We start from the raw sequence: 25,015 nt of genomic DNA on the forward strand, positions 1-25,015 counted from the left end.
ACAAGTCGTAGTCGCATCCGAAAGTATAATTGGATGCGACAATATCTAGGTAAGTTCTATTTAAAATCGTCTTCTTCCTCACATGTTCCTCAGTTTTATTTCGAACCAGATTTCCAAATTCTAAATCTTCAGACCGCCCAATCTCCTCCAAATCTCCTCGTCTCAGACTCCTTCTTGGCCCTCCTCTCCGTCCCCACGAGGCTCCTCTTCGGTCTGCCGCCACCGTCTTCTTCCTCGATCGTGGCTCCGACTCCGACCGCCATCACCGGCTCCGAGACCGCCATTACTAGCCCGCGTTCAAACCGTCACCAGACCGCCATCACCGGCGCGAGACGGCCACCGACGCAAAATGACCACCGGCGCGAGACCACCTCCGGTGCGAGACCGCCATCACCGGCACGAGACCACCTCCGGCGTGAGACCACCTCTCTCGGTATCTATCTCTCTGTCTCTCCATCTTTCTCACGTTCTCTCTGACTCTCTGCACAGCTCACCAAGGCCTCGCTGACCGCTCACTCGCTGTCGTGGCCTCTCTCTGGTGCTCTGTCTAGATCACCGCCCCGCCGCCTCTTTCTTGTTCTCACATAGCCTCTTGCTCTCCCTCTTCTCTCGGTCCGAAACTCTTGATTGGTCTATCTATCTCGGTCTATCTCTCCGTACGTATAGGTTAGTTTTTTTTTTTACATGTTATTTTGGTAATTAATATATGGTAAAGTGTTTTAGTTTAGTATATATGTTTACATTTGTGTTATTTTAGTAAATTAATTGGTTATGTAACATGTTTAGGTTATTTGTTTTAATTAGTTTAGGTTAATTATAATTGTAATCGAAATTAGTTTATAATTAGTAACATTTTTTGTTTAGGTTGTTTATTTATATGTTTTTGTAATTATAGATGTTAATAGGACTAAATAAGTTTAAGTTTGATGAAATTGTAATTTTTAGTTAAATTGTTTGGTTTTGATTATTAGTATAGGTTAATTGTAATTGCAATTGTAATACGACTATATAGAGGATAAGATATACTAATCGATCCATGTCATTTGGTACGATGCACAATTCCGAATGACCCTTAAAAATATGGGAAATAGAGTGAAAAAAATGGAAGTCATTCCCTCATTCTACTTTGTAAAATAATAGGATGATGGATAAATAAAATACTTTGTTGGCCGAACAACAAAAGAAACAGTAAGATACTTATCAATAAAATACGTTGTTTCCATCGCCATAGTCGTTGAAAACACAATCCCACACTCCCTCAGCTAGGGCTGTACAAAACGGAACCGAAAATCGGATAAAACCGATATTCAAACCGAACCGAAACCGAAATTTGGAACCATGTCAGCTAACCGAAATTCGGATTCGGATAACCGATCCGGTTTACAAAACTGGACCGGATATCGGATTTGATTTTGGGAAAATCTGGATATCGGTTATTTAACCGATTTTTTTAATTAAAAATAAATATATATTAAAAAAAGAACAAACTTCTCATATATCAACTCCTATTGCTACTACAACTTGATTATGTTATCTATAAAGGTAACATAAAAATTCAATTGTTGTATGGTTTATTATGATCATTAGGGTTGTAATTTTAATTTTATATTATGATATTTACATGTGCAGGTAGTTTGAGACGAGTGTCCTTTTGAATTTTATTTTTTTTACTCAGTTTTAGATTATATATTGTCATTTTGGAGCTTTATAAGAGTCGTTTGTACTCGTTTTTTGAATTTTTACAAACCGGATTTGGATTTTAGAAACTGGATATTAAACTGGATCTAAAATTTTACAAATTGGATAACCGAATTTTAAAAATTGGATACTGGACTGGATACTGGATTTAAGAAACCAGATAACCGAATATTCGGATAACTGAATTTCGGTTTTAGACTAAATTGGACCGGATACTGGACCGAGTTTTTAAAAACCAAAAATTCGGATTCGGATACTAAAATTGTCAAAAACCAAACCGAACCGATCCAGTTTCACCCCTACCCTCAGCTTAGAGCAACTTAAACAGGGCTCTGAGCTTCTCAATAAACAGGGCATAAAAAAACAAAAAAATTACAATAACTCTCCCTTGGATTAGAAAAGTCGCTACATTTCACGTTGTCAGAAAACTTTTAGAAAAAATAGAACAACGTAAGGAAACAGTTTTCTTATATATATAGTTACCGTGCTAGGACTCAGATTTTACAGGTTTCCGAAGGTAAGCTAGAGGAATACCGTGAAATTCAGAAAAGAAAAATGAAAGCTGTACCGTTGAGAATACTGTTACCGTCGATGAATACCGTCAAAAACCGTATTTACTGAATGTAGTTACATATTTTTCAAAAAAAAATTCATAGATAACATAAGATAAAAATGAAAAAAGTCTACAATAATAGTTCAACAAAAATCCAACACAAACTTAATGACATAGTTCAATACAAAGTACAAAATCAAAATAAGAATAATATTCAAGTGAAAAATGAACTAAATATACATAAAATTTCATATTCTATATCTAATTTAACAACAACAAAAAACTCAAAAACACATCCAAATCTAAACCCTATTTTCGGATGCAACAAAAAAATGAAAAGAAATGGATACAAACTCCAATTAAACACAATAATGAAGTTAGAAACTAAAAATTTAAACTAAATCATCAAAAACTAATGACAGATTTCGTGAAGAACACTAAATATCATCAAATTTTAAGAATTTTCGATATCTGACCACTTACCGTAAGTTTCCATCGAAATGCATTAGAATTTTCCGAAAGACAACCGAAAAGTGGAAGGATTCCCCGGAAAATGCCGTAAACCGGAACGGTTTTCTCGGAATCCAAGAAAAATTCCGGTTTTGTACATACCGGTATCGAGACTTTAAAAACAACAGATTCCGATCATGTTTCCTACCAGAATCCGCATAATTTCAATCCTTCTGAAACATCATAAGTAAAAATAAAAAAAACTTGAACTCACGGTATTTACCGCAGAAACGATAACCTAAAAACTTCAAAATTTACCGCGGTACACCATGGAAGGTAAGAGATAAACCACTAAAATTGAAGTCAGGGTAGAGAAACGATAAACGGTAAGTTGTACCTTTTTTGTTTTGGAAACTGATACTACATAAACTCAAACCGACAGAGAGCCAAAACCTGAATTGTCCCGGACCGGTAAGTTGAACCTTGGTATCAAATGCTCTATGCCGAATTAACTTCCTAGGGAGGTAAGGGTCTCTAGTAAGTACGAGTTGGTTTGCCCGCGTCGTTGCCGCGGGTTAGCAAAAAAAAAGTAACTATGCTTTAATATATTTTACAAATTTATAAAGATTACAATGACTAATTATAAGATAATTGATCAATACATAAAATAAGAATTCAATATGTACCATGCATAGACAAACACATAGCTTTGTGGATATATGCATATTTTCATATATATATTTATATATATTATATTCTATTTATATTAAATTACTATACATATATTAAATTCCAACTAATTCTTATTAATTTTTATTTTTAATACTTATAGTCAGTTTTTTTTTCAAATATTTATAGTAAGTTGTATTTATTTATTTTATTAAAAACAATGATGTCACCATAACATATTATAAAAAAGAAGATATGTTGTTGAATGAATAAAAAAAACTTCCAATTTAACAATAACAATATATTATTATAGATATTTTCGTATTGAAACATATAATTAATCATATTTAAAATGTTGTTACAAACATAATAATATTGAGCTATTTAATATATATATATATAATAAAATAAAACTACTACATTTAATATTTAAATAGGGCTCGTTTTTATTAAAAACATGTGTGTCCGCGTGGATCTTAATATTTTTATCCAAATTTCATCTTATGTGTTTGATAGAATAATTTATTAGTGATTGTATAAAATAAATATACATTGTTATCATTAGTTTAAATTTTTTTTTTTTTACATTTAATAGAGATCTCCTGTAATCTAACAAAATATTGATTTTTAGGAATTTGGTTACATTTTAATTGCAATATGTTTGTCTCATACATACTGTGTTATATACATGAATATATAGATAGATAATTAATAAGCTAATTTTTTTTCTTCAGATAATGACTATGTTTGGTTCAGCTTATTAAGCTTGATTTTAGTTTTTTCTAAAAGTTAAATCATATTTAAGTGTTTGGTAAAATTGCTTTTTCTAAAAACTAAAAAGTGTTTTTGAATATTTTAACTAAAAAACCAAAAACTACAATTTGTAGCTTTTATACGTAGCTTTAGTTTTTGGATTGTAATTTCTCTCTCTTAACTTTTTTTTTCTCTTACACTAACTTTTAATTCTAATTATCTTTATATGCTTTTATCAAATAATTTTTTTGACGTCACCAAAATTTATAATTTATTTTTTACATTCTATAGACACCCACTTTGATATATTTTTTATATAACAAAATATATCTTATTATTATTATTAATTACATTTTATATAAATAATTATCACTTATAAATATTAATATATATTTTACCAAACACTAAATCAGCTTTTGTTAACAGCTACAGCTATTTTACAATAGTTTACCAAACACTCATCTGTTTTTTAAAACAACAGTTTTTTCGTACAGTTATTTTAAAATCACTTTTTTAAAAAGCAAAGCTATGTCAAACACAGCCAATAACAGAGCTTTTTGTTTTTGTAATTGGATTGTTCACTTCACAGTTATTCACATAAAGTTCTCAATGGGTAAGAAAAATTCTATCACCAATGTGCGTGTGAGAGGGAAAGACTGCTAATGAAATTAGTGGGGTCTACTAATAAAATAGTGAAAACAAATAATATTACGTCTAACAATTCCAATTCGGAAAATAACAAAAAATGATAGGGTTAAAACAGTCTTTTTGTAGTCTTTAAAATTTTTAAAGTAAAAAAGATAATAATATTGATTCATATATATATATATATATATATATATATAATAATAATAATAATAACTATTATATTTAATTAAATTTTGGTTAATACATCATACATAGATAAACATAGATCCATATATATATATATATATATATATATATATATATATATATATATATATATATCACGCGTATCTCTTTCTTTTATTATTATATTTAATTTAAATTTATATCTAATAATTTATATTTTATATTTGTAATGAGTTGTATTTGCCTCGTAATTCATATTACGAATAGTGATTTTATAAAAGAGGTAAGAGATTGATTAAAAATTAATTATCAACTTAAAATATTATAATAGTGAGTTCAAATGTATATGATAACATGCTTTTTATAATTTAGGAAATATATAGAGGTATACAAAATATTGAGTAATAGATACATTGTACAATCTTTCTGGTTTTTATGTAAAGTTATAACTTTTGATCAGTAATCTATAACATACAAAGAAAATTATAATATATGTGTAGGATCCTCTTTAATTTCATTTCTTTGTAGTCATACCTATTTGCTCATGTCAAAATGTAAATTTATTATACTGAATAAAATTTAGATTAATATCACCTATTCATTTTATATTTATCTAATAAAATTAAAATTTAGATATGTCTGTGATTTAAAATTATACCATTAAAAAAATAGCTTGAAGAGAAGCTTTTATTAATGACCTTAAAAAAATATTATAAAAAATTGCATGGAAGTCATTATCAGTGTACATAAGAGAGAGAGAGAGAGAGAGAGAGAGAGAGAGACCCAAGCTTGCTTGGGCCAAGTGGTAACACCACTCTCCTCCCAAGGGGAGGACGCGGGATCGAATCCCGGCGAGCGCAATGCCCACATTTAATTATTTCTGGGGTGTGTTTGTGTGGTTCTAGAAATAGATACTTATATTTGTCCAGCCCCCCATATTTGTAAATATCCGATCTTGTATCATTGGCTACTTATAAAGCCCTCCCTAAAAAAGAGAGAGAGAGAGAGAGAGAGAGAGAGAGAGAGAGAGAGAGAGAGAGAGAGTTGTGGGTTGTGGCTGATTCCCGGTAGAAATTTGCAAGGAAATTTGTGAGTGGGACATCAGAAACATTACATCCAATCAAGTGCATCCACAGCTGAGCCATTATTCTAATAAAGAATGAAAAGTTAACGTGGCATTCAATAAATGAAGAACATAACGTGAACTTTTTCTATTGGAGAAGAAAAGTACTGTTACTGCTACAGTATTTCTTCACTTCCTTTTAGTTATATGTATAATGTCTACATATATTAAAAATAGCCTATACAAAAATTAATTTTAAGCCCATATGTAAAAATAGGATAACCACAAAAATAACTAAAATGGGCTCATATAAAAAGGCCCTCCCTGAAAAAATTGCTCCATGCCCTAAAATTACTCTAGCGGAGCTTAAAAATAATAAAATTAAAGTGTGAATACAATAAAGAATTTCTAGGTGTAATAAATTTTTAACTACTATAAATCATGCATCACTTTTTTTTATCTCGGAAACATATTTGAACTCTTACTCTACATGCTCATTTTCATTGAGACGAAGACAAAAATATAAAATAAATATAATCCGATCTGAGATCTATTTTTATCTTGTTAAAAAGACGTTCGATATCTATACTCCTAATTTTTTGTGCCTGTATAAAGTAACTCAGAGAAGATGAACGTAAAACTCTAGAACTACTGGTGTAACTGTAGCAGAGCTAAATTATGTATTCGAGCTGTAGAGTTAAAATCGCAAAGCATTAAAGTTGAATTACGCACTAGCGCTAAACAATAGAGCATTAGCTATGAAATATACACCAAGTTATTATAACTTTGTAAAATTGTTTTATATATACATGTCAAATTGATAGAAAATTATATATATTTCTCAACACTCATTTATATACTTATTTAAGGGTGATGTAGCTAAATAGCCAATTTAAAGTTATGAATTTGCAAAATAGTCAAAGTTTATCTTAATTGAATGAAATAGTCAAAATGTACAGCAATTTGGTTTCAAAAAAATTTTGAACCCAAGATTAATTTTTTTTAAAATGATAAATTGCTTATAATAATCGTCAAAAAATTTAATCTTAGATTGTCAAAAAAAATTTGAAAACGTAAATTTGACTACTTTGCTAAAAAGTTGAAACTTTGTCTATTTTGTTAATCAATAAATTTCAAATGACTATTTTGTACAATTTTTCCTACTTTTAATCATCATATTCTAGATAACACGACGGAGACTACAATAACAATTTATTACAACGGAAAGTGAAAGAAGGAAGAAGGGTTGCATAAATAGGTTGGCGACAATATTAATAATAAGTTTGTTGTCAATGTTACAAACGCAGGGCTTCGTAGTCATTTTCCCTGAGAAAATAATTGTTCTTATGAGCTGCCTGAGTCCATAATCCGAGTTATATGCTATCCCCGGTCTTAATTGACCAAACCACTATAATATTAGAAGACAAAAACTATGCAATTTATTCCCTTGGTTTGACGTTATCACAAAGGCTCTTGAGATGCAAAGTATAAACATGAAAAAAACTACTATGTATATGTAGAATAACAGAGTCGTTCATCCTGTGAGCAGCGACGAAAATTTCAGGCAGCCCTCTCGAAATCAGGCTGGTTGCTGACGGATCTGATCCAGGCCCATTTGTGGTCCTTGGTATTGACCTCGTTCTTAGCCAGAGCCACCTCTTCCAAAGGGATATAAGCGTAATTTCCGTTGATAGGACCCGGAACGAAACCCGTGTACCCGGCCATAACCCCGTGGATCGCCGAGTGCGCCAAAAGCGTGCAATACGCGTTGTCGGTGGCGTTTGCGGGGACCGCCCGGATCATGTAAGTCGGGTCGATCAGCTTCACCGTGAAGAGCTCGTCCGGGCGGGCCCGGGCCCACCACTTCCTCAGCTCCGCCCTGAGCCACCCTCCGACGTCGAGAAGGACCAAATTACCGGACTCGTCCCTCTCCTCGAGCTGGGCCAGGGTCCTGGGGATCAGGTCCTGGCCGGCGCCCTCGGCCACGACGACGACGGCGTGGCCGTTCTTCCGAAGCCGGGCGTCGAGGAACTCGAAGAGGCCGCCTTTGCCGTCGAGGAAGAACCCCATCTCGGGGATGAGGCAGCAGTCGACGTCGCGGCTGGACAGCGTGGCGTGGAGCGCGATGTGGCCCGTGCTGCGGCCCATCAGCTTCACGAGCCCCACGCCGTTCACCGCGCTCACCGCCTCCACGTGGGCCGCGCTGATCGCCTGCTGGGCCATCTCCACCGCCGTCTGGAACCCGAACGACCGGTCTATGATCCCCACGTCGTTGTCCACCGTCTTCGGGATCCCCACCACCGCCACGTCCAGTTTCCGCCGACGGATCTCGTTGAATATCTTCACCGCCCCGCGCATCGTTCCGTCCCCGCCTATTATGTACACCTGTCATCACATCAACCGTATAAAGCGTCTTGGATTAATATGATCAATCCCTACTCAGTTTTGTCAACTTGCAAAGGATCTGAGCTTTCTTAAAAACTACAATGCTTTTTATCACATTCAAAATGGCTCGATGAGAGTCACAGATTATTCTTTTAACATTATATATGAATTTTAAGGTTTTTTTTTCTTTTTTTGGTAACATCTATCAACAGGTATAGAGCATCTTGGATTAAGACATCTCTAATATATGATCAATCCCTACTCATTTTTATCAACTTGCAAAAGATCTGAGATTTCTTAAAAACTACAATGCTATTTATCACATTCAAAATGGCTCGATGCGAGTCACAGATTATTCTTTTAACATTATATATGAATTTTAAGGTTTTTTTTTTCTTTTTTTGGTAACATCTATCAACAGGTATAAAGCATCTTGGATTAAGACATCTCTAATATATGATCAATCCCTACGCAGTTTTATCAACTTGCAAAAGATCTGAGCTTTCTAAAAAACTACAATGCTATTTATCACATTCAAAATAGCTCGATGCGAGTCACAGATTATTCTTTAACATTATATATGAATTTAAAGGACCTTTTTTTTTTTTAATGTTTTTTTGGTACCATCTATCAACAGGTATAAAGCATCTTGGATTAAGACATCTCTAATATATGATCAATCCCTACTTAGTTTTATCAACTTGCAAAGGATCTGAGATTTCTTAAAAACTACAATGCTATTTATCACATTCAAAATGGCTCGATGCGAGTCACAGATTATTCTTTAACATTATATATGAATTTAAAGGATTTTTTTTTTCCTTTTTTGGTACCATCTACCAACAGGTATAAAGCAACTTGGATTAAGACAACTCTAATATATGACCAATCCATACTCAGTTTTATAACCTTGCAAAGGATCTGAGCTTTCTAAAAATCTACAACGCTATTCATCACATTCAAAATGGCTCGATGCGAGTCACAGATTATTCTTTAACATTATATATGAATTTTCAGGGTTTTTTTTTTTTTTTTTCTTTGTTTAGTACCATCTATCAACAGGTATAAAGCATCTTGGCTTAAGACATCTCTAATATATGATCAATCCCTACTCAATTTTATCAACTTGCAAAGGATCTGAGCTTTCTAAAAAATTGGAATCGAAGACAAGTAACGGACCTGATTGAATCCGCGATCACGAATCGCATCGACGATCTTATCCAGATCAAAGCCGCCCCGAGAGGTCACGAGCGCGGTCCCGCCTCGCTTATGCCAATCATGGACCATCTTAGGGTTTAGCTCGATCGGATCTCGCGAGTAGAATCCTCTGTACCCAGCCTCGATTCCATAGATCCGACGAACACCGTAGAGCTCCCAAAGCCCGTCCACGAGCTCTCTGATCACAGTGTTCAGGCCGGGACAGAGTCCGCCGCAGGTCACGATCGCCGCCCTGACTTCCGACGCGTCGAAGAAAACTTGGCGACGAGGTCCGGCGCGGTGGTAGGCTGAGGTAGTGGCGGCGGCAGCGGAGGAATACGTTCCGGCAAGGTCGTAGACGATCTGGCGGAGGATGACGTCGCGGGAGGGGACGTAGAAGCCGCCGGAGGGGCTGAAGAAGGGGTTGGAGTCGAGGGGGTTCGGGAAGGTTCGGAGAGAGGGGTTTGAGTCGGAGAGGTGTGGGATCTCGTTGAGTTTCACGGCGGAGAACGACGGGAGTCTCGGGGTGTGGTTGTTGCTTCCGTCGTCGTTTGATGTTTCGGTCTGAGACACTAGTTCTGCCATTTTGATCTCGTTTTTTCTTTTCTTCTCTGTTTTCGCAGACCTTTCGGTGATGGTGATAATATTATTCTAATGGATGGAATGGGAATAGCGAAGCGGGAAGAAGAAAGAAGAAAGAACGATGCACGGGTACGTGGCGCGACATATTCCCAGGAGGACACGTGGCGTTAAAAAAGGTAGCATATAGACGCATAGTACAATAAAAAAAAAAGTTAATAGCAATAAAAATATCTCCCCTCAAAAAAAAAATATCTAACAAAATTAATAGCAGTAAACATATCTAAAAAAAGTTTATATACAACTTTTTGGTCGGACTAGATATCTAGTCCAAACAATTCCTATTTTAAAATTATAGTCTTTAATTATTAATATATTTAAAAATAGCTATTTTGTTATAATAACATTTTAATATTCTAATAATACTCGTAAAAGTTGTTATTATTAACTGTCAGAAAATAATATTAACGGTAACAAGAGAAATAGTAAATCTCATTACCCACAACAATAAATCTTTTTAACTGTAATAAGAACAACGATAAATCTTATTAACTTTCATCTTCGCCGTCTCCGACGCCGAAATCCGAGTTTTCGTCAATGTTTCAAACAGCGAAATCTCAACCCTATCTTCGGTCGGATCTGTGCAGCCGCAGAACTGCTAGCTGATGTTCGAGATCGTTTCCGGAGGAAGATCGTCACAGTTAATCGAATTAATCTTTACAGTTAATCCGTTAACTATCAAAGTTAATATACAGAACTGAACTTACGACCTTCGAACGGCTGGATCGGCGCAACCGCGAGACTCGCCGATGTTTGAAATCGTTTTCGAAAGAAGTTCATGACAATTAATCGGATTAATTGTCAAAAACCCTAGAATCTGAAATCGTACCTCCATCGCCGCGTGCGCTGGCCCCATCTCCGCCGTCTTCGAGTTCGACACGCGATTTAACCCGGATTTTGGGGATCCGAGCGACAATCACGTCGGAATCAATCTTGGAACCACCGTTGAGGAGAACCGGTGCGAGCTTCTCCAGAAAGGACACGAGGTGGTGACGATTGAGTTCGAAGCTCCTTCTTCGGCACCAGCGACGGTGAGTCTCTAGCGAAGATCCGTTGGATTCGCAGAGAAAGATTATGGTGTGGTGTTTGGGTGTGAGTGTGGTGTTTGGGTGTGGGTGTGGTGTTTGGGTGTGGGAGACAAGGATATTTGGATATCTTTTAAAATAAATTGATAGTTTGACTACTATCTTAATCTCCCCTCTTAATAGAAGATAGATACTAATAAATCTCTAATTGTTTTAGACAAAAATACTCGATGTTACAATTTTGTAGGGCCGTAAATACTTTAGACGTTAAGTTAAACAAAGTTATATGTGTAGGGATTTAATGCACTTAATTAATTAATGTTACACGGGTTTTTGAATTAAGAAAAATGATAAAATCAATCATTTTGATAAAAAAAAATAAATAAAAAACAATTAAAGAGTATCGTTAATAGCTAAATTTAAAAGTAAAAATTGTGCAAAATAGCAATTTGAAACTTATTGATTATCAAAATAACCAAAGTTTCAACTTTTCAGCAACGTAGCCAAATTTACGTTTTCAAAATTTTTTTGACAGCCAAGATTAAATTTTTTGATGATTATTATAAGCAATTTATTACTTTAAAAAAGATTACTCTTGTGTAAAAAAAAAAAAAGGAAATTAGATTACTGTATATTTTGTTTATTTCACTAAATTAAGACAAACCTTAACTATTTTGCAAATTCATAATTTTAAATTGGCTATTTAGCTACATCGCCCAATTTAAAAAAGAAAAAAAAATAACGAGTTGAATGAATAAATCTCCGATTTCAATTTGAAATCCTTAAAACACGTTCTTTATTCTCTTCTTCTACCTCACTTTTCTTCCTCATTGAATACGATTGATTTGGAAGGTCATGTTTAGTGATCTATGCCGTTAGAAAACTTGTCTTCATTGTACGAGACTCAAGTTCGACGAGGAGGCTCGTCTTTAGCAACACCATCGGACAAGAACTCGAGTTTGATGGCTAAATAAAAACAAAGAATATGCTTTTGTGACGTTGATAAGTGCGATTCATTCACACTTATTGATAAGCGCGTTTTAAACGTGTTTGTTTGTACTCTCGGAAGTGAAAAGAAGTTAGTTCGAGAGCATTTTCATGTGTTTTGGAGTGTTTTTCTTAATTTTTCAGAGTTTGGAAGTTCAAAATGACAAATAGAGCATCTGAGGACGACGGAGCAATCGCAAGGAGTTCAGAACATCTTTCGGATCTCAATTCCGACACCCGGAGCTCATGGTTCAAGGTGAACCAAGCAATGCACAAACTTACAGAGTCCTGTGCGTTTTCCCTGTGCGGCCCCTGTGCGGTGCACAGCCCTGTGCGGCCCCTCTGCGTTGCACAGCCCTGTGCGCTGACCCTGTGCGTTGGGTGTGCGGTGCACAGGCTGCCCAGAAGACCTGTGCGGCGCACAGGTCCCGATTCCCACTTTTTTTGTCACGCGTTTTAATTGTAATCCAAGCCGTTGGATGCGATCCGACAGCCCATATGAGCTCCGAAAAACCTAGGAAACCTACAAAAACACCTTAGTTTATTTAGAAACATATCTTTGTTTTTGTTTTTAGTTTTTATTTTCATTCGGCCGCAAAAATCCCGGGAGAGAAGAAGCGTTCAGAGAGGATCATCGTCGCCACAATTCTCGTTTTCATCATTCACAGTTTTTATCTCTATTCTCTGAATCTTTGTAACTCCCGTTTTTATTAATATAATTCAGTTTTTAGTCATGATTGCTTTATATTCATCTCCGTTTATTCTCCGTTCAATCATGCACTAAATTCATTAAGGGCTATGGTGTAGCAAGTTAGTAATATGGTTATGGATTCATTCATGTCAAATTAATATTCATATGCTCTATCATGTTTGTTTATTTTAATTCCGTGTGTAATGCTTGAATTCGATTAGCTACCGTGTTCATGATATTAGGATTGCTTGATGCTCGGAAGAGATTAGGTTAGTCGTGCACGAGGATTAATTTACCGGGATACATTCCTAGGCTAGACATAGCTAGGCTGTTTCGGAGTCGTGCGAACGTTCTTGTTTTTAATGCTAGTCATTGTTTTTAGGGGTTGAGATCGAGAGAAGATATCCCGGCATAGGTTTAGATTCTTAGATGTTCGAGAGAAATCTTAGATTACCATTATCGTGATCGTGATTAGCAAACATAAGAGTGTGTGTTTTGTGCGTAGTTCCCGAATCCAAACCATAGGAATAACTTGTGAAGCCATAGTTCTTGCTTTCTCATTATCGTGAACCATCGTATTTTAATTGCTTTTAATTTTCGTTCTTTTTTATAACCATCACAATCATCAAATCATTGGGTTCAATTCGTGCTAGTAATCTTGCCAATTTAATTAAACATTTCCTCGTGGGATCGACTCGTACTTACGAACTCTACTACCTGAGCGACTACGTGCACTTGCGTACGGAAAAATCGCAACACTTATAATCCATGCTTTTCGAGAGTGAATCGAGGTTTGTTCTTGAGGTTTTTTTAAGTTATTTTGTAGTGTTTAGTGTCTTTTCATGTATAAGATATTAAGAGAAGGTTCTAGCGCAAAAACGAGCAAAATTGGAGTTAAACGGAGCAAGTTACGTACGACCCTCAGAAGCTAAAGTCAAAGCTGGAAGAAAAATCAAGTCAACAGAGTCCGCGCGTCGCACAAGACAAGGCGTCCGACGTACCCAACATAAGCACCTAGACGCGACTCGTGAGGGCAAAAACGCGCCGCGTGATGTGTCTAAACCATCATTGAGCCTCACGCGACAGATGTGTCCAGTCAGACGCGACGCGAGGAAGTAGACGCGACACGTGAGAACCTACAAACGACGCGTGCGAGCACAAGAGATGTTCTTGAAATAGCTTGTCTTTGAGCTAATATTAGCCATTGGATCACATCAAAATGCCCAGAATGCTATGAATATACCTATTGAAGCAATTAATATACTTTGTTATGTTTAGTTTTCATTATCTCACATTAGACTTAGTTTCAGAGAGGGAGAAAGAGCAAAGATGAGGATTTGAGAGAAGAGACCATTGAAGCTCAAGAAGAGCTTGTGACACTCTATCTCCAACCAATTCCCCATCAACCTCAATCTATAGTTTTATCCCTCTATCCATTCTTCTATCTCATTTTTTTTTTGCTTGAACTCCTATTTATTTATCTTTTCCATTTTAGCTTGAATCTTGTGTGGTGCTCATTTCAATATTGCTTTGCTAATCATAATAATTAGTAACTAAGCATACATGAGGGGTGTAATGTAGTTGGGTGAATTGATTTGGTTAGTAGATTAGTCTAGGTTTGTGCTTGAATGTGGTTTGTTGTGATGATCAAGAGAAATTGAAGTGGCTAATTAATATTATTGTTTGACTTGACGAATTAAATAGTGAATCTCTAGACCCATTTAGATACCAAGTAAAATCACACTTAAAACGATCCCATATATTTCAAGAAGATAAAAAAAAAAAAAAAAAACAGTACAATCCCTATTCTAAACTAGGTCCCAATTAATAACAAAACATAGAATCAAATTTCATCCATCATATCTGTATGGTGCCGTATAATCAAATTCAGGGGTGAGAGTTAAAAACAAAAATATAATCAAATTCCATCCATCATCTCTATATGGTAGCCATATAAGTTATAATGCGTCCCTAGTTCGTAATTGATAGTGTGGCCATACAAACAATCCAAGGTAAAATCAAGTTCTATTTGAGATGAAATAGTTCGTAAGTGAGAGTTAGGGATGAAATTTAATCGGTTCTGTTTGATTTTGGTCATTGTTTATGTTGAGTTTGAATTTTTTTATTTTACAAAATTGCTCCAATAATCGGTCCGATTTAATCCAAAACCAAAATTCGGTAAATAACTAAATATTATGTTATCAAGTTTTGTAAATTCAATATCCAGCTATAAGAACTGTTTTTAAAAATTCAGTTATATGATTCTGTAGAATCAAGATTATTATGTTATCAAGTTTTGTAAATTCAATATCCAGCTATAAGAACTGTTTTTAAAAATTCAGTTATATGATTCTGTAGAATCAAGATTCAGATTTTAAACCGATTTAAATTATCGATTTTTTTTATTAAACCGATGATCATGTTCTTAAACTCAATAATTACTTTGAAACTAGTTTTAATCCATATCTAGTTCAACCAAGGTTCAGAATATCATATATCGTTTTTTGAAGAGTTTCGGTAAAATATCAGCTATAATTGTTATCGTTTTATAAATATCGTTAAAACATCGACAAATATCGATATCTTTTAGTAGTTAAAAAATCCAATATATCGTTCGAATTTGAATTTTTTTTAATAAAATAAAGTAAACAATTCATTATTTTATTTTTTCTTTATTTATTATTTATTATTCTTTATATATTTTACTTATTGATTTTACTTAGTATTATCAATATTTCCTTATTTATATTTTATAATACATATAAATATATATATATATATATATATATGACAAGATTTTGAATATATATATATAGGTATTTTTTAATTATATTTTGTTATAATATTTTTGTCGATATATCCGTCCGTAGTCGATATATTATTGGTACAATCGGTAGTCGGTATTAAAATTGTTATTGGATATCCGTCAATATATCCGTCGGTAGTCGATATATCAGTAAAATCATAACTTCGGTATCGGTACTGATATCAGTATTTTAATCCGTGGTTCTATTATAGTGGTCAAAGTCCGAGTAAAAATGAACCATACAATGCTCTAATCCAGCTAAAACATAATTTGCCAAAACAAATCATGGGTACTTATTTAAAAAATAATAATCAATTAATTATCCGAAACCAAATTTTCCAAAGCCGAAATCGATATCCATTCAATTTCTGAAACTAGAGTAGTTAATTAGAACAACTTTTGATTATGTGACGTGGCACCGATTTTTTTGTTTCATATAGGTTTGGTTATCGGTTTTATCCAATGTTGTTCATTTTTGTACAACCCTATTGAGAGTCGTGGTAAATTGCAACTTTATTGTAAAATAAGTAAAGAGCACTTGGTGAATCTCAACATCAATAGCTAGTTGACATATTCATCACACCTTTATCCACTCTTTCATTACGTGTTTACTTATTGTGCAAGATGTCCCTCAAGAATATCTTTCTTTCGTCCACCTTAAGAGGGTGTCTTGAAAATTAGTTTAGTCAGCTTGTTAGGTGTCAAAAATTACGAAAAGGGAAACTGTCAATTTTGGAAGAAGCACTTCGCGCTCCACGACAAACACGTTGCGCTAGAGCATTAGCGCTTCCCGCTGGCTCAAATTGCGGTGCGCTACGTTTATTTCGGGTGAGTGTGCAGAAAAAGTGTGCTGCAGTTTAAAATAAATGTAAGAGCTTACAACTCGTCCGAAATATGCTTTCAAGATGTCCCAAATGGCTTATTTTGCTCATCTAGTCTCAAAACTCTTGGAATTCGTTGTAAACCTTGAACTAACAAAAAAAACTATTAAATTTTTTTTTATCAAAATCATCTAAGAATTTACTTTGTTTTAAGTTTAAAATACGGTATTTGTGTGTATATTACGCGCGCATATCATATATCAATTAATGTTATATTTACATCGAACTGACACCTTCCTGTTTGATATTTAATGCTTTAAATCGTTATATATCGTTCTTTGTTGATTTTTCAAGGAAATGGATAGGTACGTAATAACTAACAAGAGTAAGGGGAAATTTATAAGCTCAAATTTAATTCGGGTTATTTAATAATTTGGGTAAGTCAAAGGTAATTCTGGTTTATTGATATTAGATTTAGTTATTTAACAGTAGTTATATATTGGTTTATTGTAGGCGGTTAGCCAAGGGATCTCCAAAAATAAGGACCACCATGAGAACTTGTAATTTACATGAGTGAGAAGCAATATAAAACATATGGGTCTAATAGACTATTTGTTTTATAGACTAAATAAGGTATAAAGCAATTTGCTAAAAATAAAATAATAATAATTAAGAGTAATTGGTTAATAATCTACACTGCTGCAACACTGATGATATCTGCCATCCCCATCTTCTTCCTCATGGCCTTTGCCAGCCCAACCGAGTCAACGCTTTCTCCGATCACCACCACTTTATCCTTCGCGTCTCCTTCTAACCCCACAAACGCCACACCTATTCATATACGCATATACATACACATTATATATGTTTCGACTATACGTAAAGTAATGATATCTACTTTTATATTACTACTACTAACCATCTTTTGCCGCGGCGACTTGGAGTGCCTTGGCACGGCATTTCTCGCACTTCATGTTCACCTTCATCACGATCTTTTGCTGCACAAACATAAGAAAAAAAAAAAGGAAAATGAAAAGTCAAGACCAAGAGCGCAGCAATTTATAACATAAATTAATAAATTAACAGATATATCATAATTGATAACATACCTTCATTAATCCTGCTAGACCTAATGTACAATATTGTGAGATTTCTCTTAACAGGGAACGTAAAAATGAAATATATATATTGCGACGTGTGCAAGGTCAAAGTAAGAACGTCTAATAAGGGACATATTAATACACGACGGAGTCATTACGATAAGGAAACTTCGCCCAAGGAAGATCATTAAAAGTCTTCTGAAAGTCATCCCTCATGCAGCGAAATTCAGAACCAACCGCGTCGTTTGATGGGAAAAAAGGTAGCAATTTCCACACGATAAATCTTCTATATACGTTCACATGGGCAGTCAATTAAAACAAAATTTATTACCTCTCTAGGAATTTGATTTTTGTTTCATTATTTCTTTGGTTGCTTTATAAGTAACCTATCCCACCATAAAAATACCAAACTCTGGTGTGGGGAACACGGAAACACACACATATATATGTTTTAATAAAAAATAAAAAATAAAATTAGGTAACTAACCAACTAAAATGTTTGAGATGAATAATCTAATAACATAATCAATTTCAAACATGATTTTAAAGATTTAACCAACGTTTGATAAATTTAGTAATCTAACCACTTACAGAAATAAACGATTAGAAAATATTGGAAATACTCTTATATAACATAAATCATAAAAAACACTTTTATATACGTTCACATGGGCAGTCAATTAAAACAAAATTTATTACAACTCTCTAGGAATTTGATTTTTGTTTCATTATAATTTCTTTGGTTGCTTTATAAGTAACTCTCGTGTGGGGAACACGGAAACACACACATATATATGTTTTAACAAAAACAAAAAAAAATAGATAACTAACAAACTAACATGTGTTGGGATGGGTAACCATTCGCTATACTTAGAATGAGAACACAAGCATCTTTATATAAGAGAGTCAAGCGCAATTATAAACCGTAACCAGGCACGAAATCAGGTGTAAATGAGTATAGCCCCCCCTCAATTTGTTTTTCTGCACTTTTTGCCTATTTTTCATTTTATTTTTACAATTTTTTATCCTTAAAATTTACAAATTAGCTCCTCTTGAATTTTTTTTTACAAATTAGCCTCCCTCTCCCTCTAAAGTGAAATCATGGCTCGTCCCTGACCGTAACCATTAGTGCACGACTTCATTAGTGTACTTTAACACTCAATGATTACAACCCTTTACTGCTCGGTTATAACGTTTGAAACCCGTTCAAATAATACGAAACCGTCAAGCCCAAGACACGTTTATACACCCTTAAAATGTACTATATGTTTTAAAATATTAAAATAAATGAAGGAAAATCCGACCTAAAATATTGACCACAAGTAGGCCCGAGCCTAAGCTTCGTGACTAGGGCGCGCGTGCATGGTGAATTTTAAATGCGCAAAACAATTAAAAATATTTAAATTAATGAAGGAAAATTCGACCTATAAAATAGACCACAGACAGGCCAAACAAAAGCCCGACAATTGCGGAGCGCGTGTATGATGGACTTTTAAATGCACCAAATGATAAAATATTTATATTAATGAAGGAAAATTCGGCCTAAAAAATAGATCACGCCAAGCCAAAGTCCTGCATTCCACGTGCGTGGTGAACTTTTAAATGCACAAATTAAACGATTTAAAATGTTTAAATTAATGAAGGAAAATCCGGCCCAAAAAAGTAGACCATGGGCAGGCTAAGCCAAAGCCTGAAGGGTGCAACGCGCGTGTGTGATGGACTGGGCTTGCTTGTGCCTCACACCCTCTACAAAATTGGGCCATGTTTGTGCATAAGTCCACCATTTGCGCATTTTTTTTCTATGTGAGACTTTTGTATGTTGACACCAACAAGATCTTTTGAGCATAAATTTATCATTCAACTTATAATTAATTTTGACAAATAAATAATAAATCTTATACCCCTCGTTACAAACCTAAGGACCAGCTTTAAAATTTCATATAACCCACTCTAATATTTTCTAAAAAGCAACTACAAATAAATTTTAAATAGGGCGTCATAGCAATCTAAGCAATTTTAAATTTGATTTTAAAAAACTAAACTAGCATACGTTCGTTTATTTTAGTAAATTAACCATTTATCAAAATTTATGTATAAAAATGCTAAAGACAATCATATAAAATGCTAGAGGCTACATCATTAAATGTGATTAGATTTTTAAAATAAACGTTTTTAAATTCCAAATTTAACGTTTTAAGTGGTCTAATCTATGAAATTTTTCTCTAAAAAAATTTAATTTTAAAATTTCCAACACGTAAAGCTTCGAATTGCCTTATTATATAGTACCCTAAAAAAACATGAACAAATGGAATTTATTTGGCCTGACTGAATACTAGATAGTGACCAAAAAATTAACCATTTAGCTGTCCTGGTGGTTCCAATCAAACAGAAGCACTAGACATAGCAATAGAGAAATTTCATTAAGTGGGCTTAAAAATTGATTAAATATCAAGATTAGACCCTAACTTTTTAAAATATCTAAAAATGGACTTTTGGACCCAAAACGGACAAATATACCCCTCTCCTCTATTTGAACTCATTCGCGCCTATCTCCCTCTCTCCTCCATTTCACTCGTTCAAAACAAAGAAAAAACTGAGAACTCCTACGATATTGTACGACGGCATACGATCTTGTACGAGCCAGTACGATATAATACGATAGAGGACGATGGCGTACGATGGAAACGCTTCAATCTTCGGCGGCGGTGAAACACAGAAATCCCGAGCTCAAAAGTCATCTAAAAAGGTAAGTTTTCAACTAATTTGTTGTTAAATGTCTTTGGAAATAGTTAGAATAGGGTTTATGAGTTAGTATTAATCTTATTTGAGTTGATTTGAGTTGATTTGGGTCGGATTTAGAATGTTAGGGTTTGAAATTAGGGCCAGTGTACGATGAGATTGATGCATCGTACGATGTCGTACGATGCTGTACGATGTCGTACGATGAAATTCATAGAGCTCTACGATGCGATACGATGGTGTACGATGGGTTTATGTTTTCTAAAAAATTGTCGTACGACTTTGTACGATGTCGTACGATGCGGTACGATGCGGTACGATGATTTTTAAAAAACTTTAATTTCTTGTTTTACGATGATATACGATGCTGTACGATGCTATACGATGATTTTTTTAAAAAATTTAATTTCTTGTTTTACGATGATATACGATATTGTACGATGCTATACGATGATTTTTTTAAAAAATTTAATTTCGTGTTTTACGATGATATACGATTCTGTACGATGCTATACGATGATGTTTTTAAAAAATTTAATTTCTTGTTTTACGATGATATACGATGCTGTACGATGCTATACGATGATTTTTTTAAAAAAATTTAATTTCTTGTTTTGTGATTCTGATTTAATTTTGTTGTTTTTTTTAGGACAATTTAAACTACATATACAACGTCTCATTCCCGGGGCGTATCACGTACGGTGGGACGGGGATCTTGAAGCTTGTACGGAGTAGATTCGATGAGCTCGGGATAAAAGAACGAATCCTCGGGACTCCGTTCGAGCAATTTTTTACGGAGAGCGAGCTTGGTTTCTCACCGGTGCTCGTACATACTCTCCTTCAGAAGAAGATCGAGGCGACAGTACGCGGCGATATACATTTTGGTATCGGAGGCAAACGGGTACGATTTGGACGCCTCGAGTACGCACTCGTCTCGGGGATGACTTATGAAGACGGTCCGACCAAAGCCGAACAAGACGAGCGAAAGAACGATGGATTGATCACGGATCACTTGAACGGCGTTTCCGGAAGCAAGTTGAGCGCGTTGATCAACGCGTTCACCATATGTCGAAGCCCTGACGCTGCGTTCAAGCTCGGGCTGCTCGTATTCGTCTACGGGTATCTTCTGGGGCAGCCGGCCAACAAAGCCATCGAAGAAAGGTGGCATAAATTTCTATACATCGTTCAAGACCTCCCCTTCTTCTTCAAGATGCCTTGGGGAAATTTGAGTTGGGCAGAGACGTATTCCAGCTTGTCGGTGAACCTACGGCGTTATCACGAAACGCTGCAAAAGAAGTTGAAGGACAAGCCGGATGTGGCACAGAAAGAGGCCAAGTACACATTGACGGGTAATCTCCATACCCTTCATTACTGGGTACGAGGCTATCCCAGAGATCGGGATGAGGTTCGGGTCGAACCAGGGGATTCGTGTGCCCCGGATGCACTCGTGGTCTAGTAATGTGCTCATAATGGGCAAAGACATCGAGGCGGTCTTGAATAAAAAAACGGTAACTTTTTTATTATTTATCGTTTATTAATGTATTTTACATTATTTTGGAATATTGGTAACGTTTATTAATGTATTGTAGGTGGGTGTTCTTCAAATGCTGAGACCAAGGGCACCAGAGAAAGAAATGTTCACTCTCCTCGAGACACAGACGAGCAAATGTCTGTATCCCATAGACGTCGAGGGCGAAGATGCGACAGAGCCGCGAGACATCGAAGAAGAAATAGATCGAGTCGCGACTGTTGCAGAAGATGCCATCGTCGGAGACTCCGACGACGAACACGTGTCAGACACTCCACGTGTTCGTCTTGCTAGTCCGACCACTCCCGCAATGGGATCGAGGCCTACAGCGACCTCTCGCGCCGACATTCCCGAGGCCTTTGTCATAACACGGGAAATGTGGGGAGAAATGCGAGCTTCCCAAGAACAACTGCGAGCATCTCAAGAACAACTGCTAGCATCCCAAAAACGAATGATTCAGTCACAAGGGATAGTCTTACGTTCTCTTGCCACGACCGGCCGTAGAGTTGAGCGCATGAGTGTTAGACAGGTTAGAGTTCAAATTTAATTTAACGTTTTAAAGTTGAGTTTAAATTTAATTTAACGTTTTAGAGTTAAGTTTAAATATAATTTAACGTTTTAAAGTAGAGTTTAAATTTAATTTAACGTTTTAAAGTTGAGTTTAAATTTAATTTAACGTTTTAGAGTTACGTTTAAATATAATTTAACATTTTAGAGTTAAGTTTAAATATAATTTAACGTTTTAGAGTTAAGTTTAAAATTTAGAGTTGAGTTTAAATTTTAGAGTTGAGTTTAAATTTTAGAGTTGAGTTTAAATTTTAGAGTTGAGTTTAAATTTTTTTGACAAGTTTAAATTTTGTGACATATTTTATTACTTTGACTTTCAGCTTTCTATGTGGAGGAGGCTGAACATTTTGTTCGAGGACGCAACGGGCTTGCCTGGGGGTGAAATTCCCACGACCCAAGATGATGGTCGTAAACGCCGGACCCCTCCTCCTCCTCCTCCTCCTCCTCCTCCGGCGGCTAGTCAAAAGCCGGCGTCTCCATCGCATGAGGCAGAGCCGTCTTCTACGCATCGCGAGTCATCGAAGAAGTCAGAGCCGTCTTCTACGCATCGCGAGTCATCGAAGAAGTCGAAGAAGCCATCTTCAACGCATCGCGAGTCGTCGAAGCGATCGGAGATCAGGCCGGTGACTTCTCCCAGGTTGTCGACGTCTTCGTCGAGTCCTCGTAGAGAAGACATTTCGGATAAGCTACGCCCGCTCACAACTCCTCTAAGGAAAAGATAGAAGGCACAGCTTACTCCGGCACGTCCACATCGGCAAGTGCGACAGAAGACGTCGCGTTGGTCCGAATTCACTGATCCGACGAGGCCCAAGTATTTGGAAAAGCCGATCCCCAAGTTCAAGCCGTTGAAGGACGCGAAGCAAAAAGAGTTTGATAATTTTGTTAAGTGGTTGCGGATAAAAAAGTGGGACGGCAAATTCATGGAGTCTGTTCGACTGAAGACGTGCGACGCAGACACGATTTTCTTCGACACGATATTGACAGAAACCAAATGGCTACATGATTCGGTACGTTATTATATAATTTCACTTTTTCCAATCAATTTAAAATAACGCTATATGTTTGTAATGTCTCAGCATATTGATGCTATTATTCACATGGTTCGGGCTCGCCAACGAGGTCTCGACGGTTATCGGCAAGACATCCGAATCATGGATTGTCGGTGGGTCCAGCACGTGTACGGCCGATTCAGAACGGAAGAAGCGAACATCAACAAGGCCATCGAACTGGGAGCAGAGCCCGAACCCGTGGACTGGGACATGAGGGCAACTATTAGCCCGATGACTGGGTATAGGGACGCCGATATTTTGCCTTGGGATGGTGCTCGAGAGATCCTGTTCGTCGTGAACTTCCAGAACCTTCATTGGTTCACATTTCGGATCGACATCGAGGCCTGGACCATTACCGTCTTCGACTGCCAAAAGGATCTCATGCAGTCGTCGAGACATCAAAAGGACTTCACTGAGCTGATGGAGGTACGTAAAATGTTATGTTATTCACAATTATTACCTTAGAGCAACAATTAATTAAATTATAAGGGTTACTTAACATTGTTAAAATGTTTATTATTCAGACTTGGAGTCGAGCATTTGCTAGGGTTGTGGCCATAGGTGGTTTCTTCAAGAACCATCCCCACTCTTACCGGGAAAGTGAACATGGTGAAATTAAGTTCACTGTGCCGACGTGGATCGTCGATGACAAGGTCCCACAATGTGCTTACAGGTAAACAATTATCTTTTTATTGACAAGTTATTTGAACTTTTTTTTGACAACTTTCTCTAAACAATCATGTTTTTATTGACAAGTTATTTTAGAAGTTTTTTTTTTTTTTTACAAGTTTTAATTGACAAGTTATTTTACTAGTTATTTGAACTTTTTTTTGACAACTTTCTCTAAACAATCATGTTTTTATTGACAAGTTATTTTAGAAGTTTTTTTTTTTTTTTTTTACAAGTTTTAATTGACAAGTTATTTTACTAGTTATTTGAACTTTTTTTTGACAACTTTCTCTAAACAATCATGTTTTTATTGACAAGTTATTTTAGAAGTTTTTTTTTTTTTACAAGTTTTAATTGACAAGTTATTTTACTAGTTATTTGAACTTTTTTTTGACAACTTTCTCTAAACAATCATGTTTTTTCAAGTTATGTTTCAACTATTTGTGACAACTTATTCTTGTGTTGTAGCGGTGATTGCGGGATGTTCGCATTGAAGTATGTCGAGCACGTAGTACTGAACGAATCATTTGACACTCTTCAAAGTGAGAATATGAGAATGTTCAGGAAGAAATGGTGCGTGGACTTATTCTACAACCACCTTATCCCGTGATTTTGTATTTTCGGATGTTTATTTTTTATCTTTTTGGTTTTCTATGTAATAGTACCTTATAAACATATTATCGAGATGGTTTGTTGACTATTGTGTTTTTTATTGTACCTTATAAACATGTAATTCAATTAAAGAGATTCACAAAAAAAAAACATCAAAAATTCACACATTCACAAAGGGTTTAGAACTCGAGACATTTATAA

The 25,015-nt window shown here is 35.4% G+C and overlaps 4 protein-coding genes across 4 annotated transcripts; 2 read left to right on the top strand and 2 right to left on the bottom strand.

Annotated features, from left to right (window-relative positions):
• Positions 1 to 7,226: 7,226 nt before the first annotated feature.
• PFK2 (phosphofructokinase 2) lies at positions 7,227 to 10,271 on the bottom strand. The gene is made up of 2 exons (XM_089626085.1): positions 9,564 to 10,271; positions 7,227 to 8,384 (listed from the first exon to the last, which is right to left on the bottom strand). Exons 1-2 carry the CDS (start codon positions 10,164 to 10,166, stop codon positions 7,560 to 7,562), a joined length of 1,428 nt encoding a protein of 475 aa, XP_089482211.1. The 5' UTR covers positions 10,167 to 10,271; the 3' UTR covers positions 7,227 to 7,559.
• Positions 10,272 to 17,079: 6,808 nt separating this feature from the next.
• On the bottom strand, positions 17,080 to 17,797 carry LOC149385510 (Copper transport protein family). The gene is made up of 3 exons (XM_089626086.1): positions 17,660 to 17,797; positions 17,470 to 17,548; positions 17,080 to 17,381 (listed from the first exon to the last, which is right to left on the bottom strand). Exons 1-3 carry the CDS (start codon positions 17,663 to 17,665, stop codon positions 17,242 to 17,244), a joined length of 225 nt encoding a protein of 74 aa, XP_089482212.1. The 5' UTR covers positions 17,666 to 17,797; the 3' UTR covers positions 17,080 to 17,241.
• Positions 17,798 to 21,780: 3,983 nt separating this feature from the next.
• On the top strand, positions 21,781 to 23,314 carry LOC149385511 (uncharacterized). Its single transcript, XM_089627273.1, has 3 exons — positions 21,781 to 21,897; positions 21,979 to 22,446; positions 22,805 to 23,314. The coding sequence occupies exons 1-3, from the start codon at positions 21,790 to 21,792 to the stop codon at positions 23,204 to 23,206; spliced, it is 978 nt and encodes a 325-aa protein (XP_089483399.1). The 5' UTR covers positions 21,781 to 21,789; the 3' UTR covers positions 23,207 to 23,314.
• A 321-nt stretch (positions 23,315 to 23,635) lies between these two features.
• On the top strand, positions 23,636 to 24,954 carry LOC149385512 (uncharacterized). Its single transcript, XM_089626349.1, has 3 exons — positions 23,636 to 23,959; positions 24,058 to 24,206; positions 24,671 to 24,954. Exons 1-3 carry the CDS (start codon positions 23,636 to 23,638, stop codon positions 24,810 to 24,812), a joined length of 615 nt encoding a protein of 204 aa, XP_089482475.1. The 3' UTR covers positions 24,813 to 24,954.
• The last annotated feature ends 61 nt before the right edge of the window (positions 24,955 to 25,015 follow it).

Source organism: Urtica dioica, chromosome 9, assembly GCF_054948205.1.
Source record: "Urtica dioica subsp. dioica isolate 48M chromosome 9, U.dioica_male_clone48M_v1_H2, whole genome shotgun sequence".
Classification (NCBI taxonomy): Eukaryota; Viridiplantae; Streptophyta; class Magnoliopsida; order Rosales; family Urticaceae; genus Urtica; species Urtica dioica.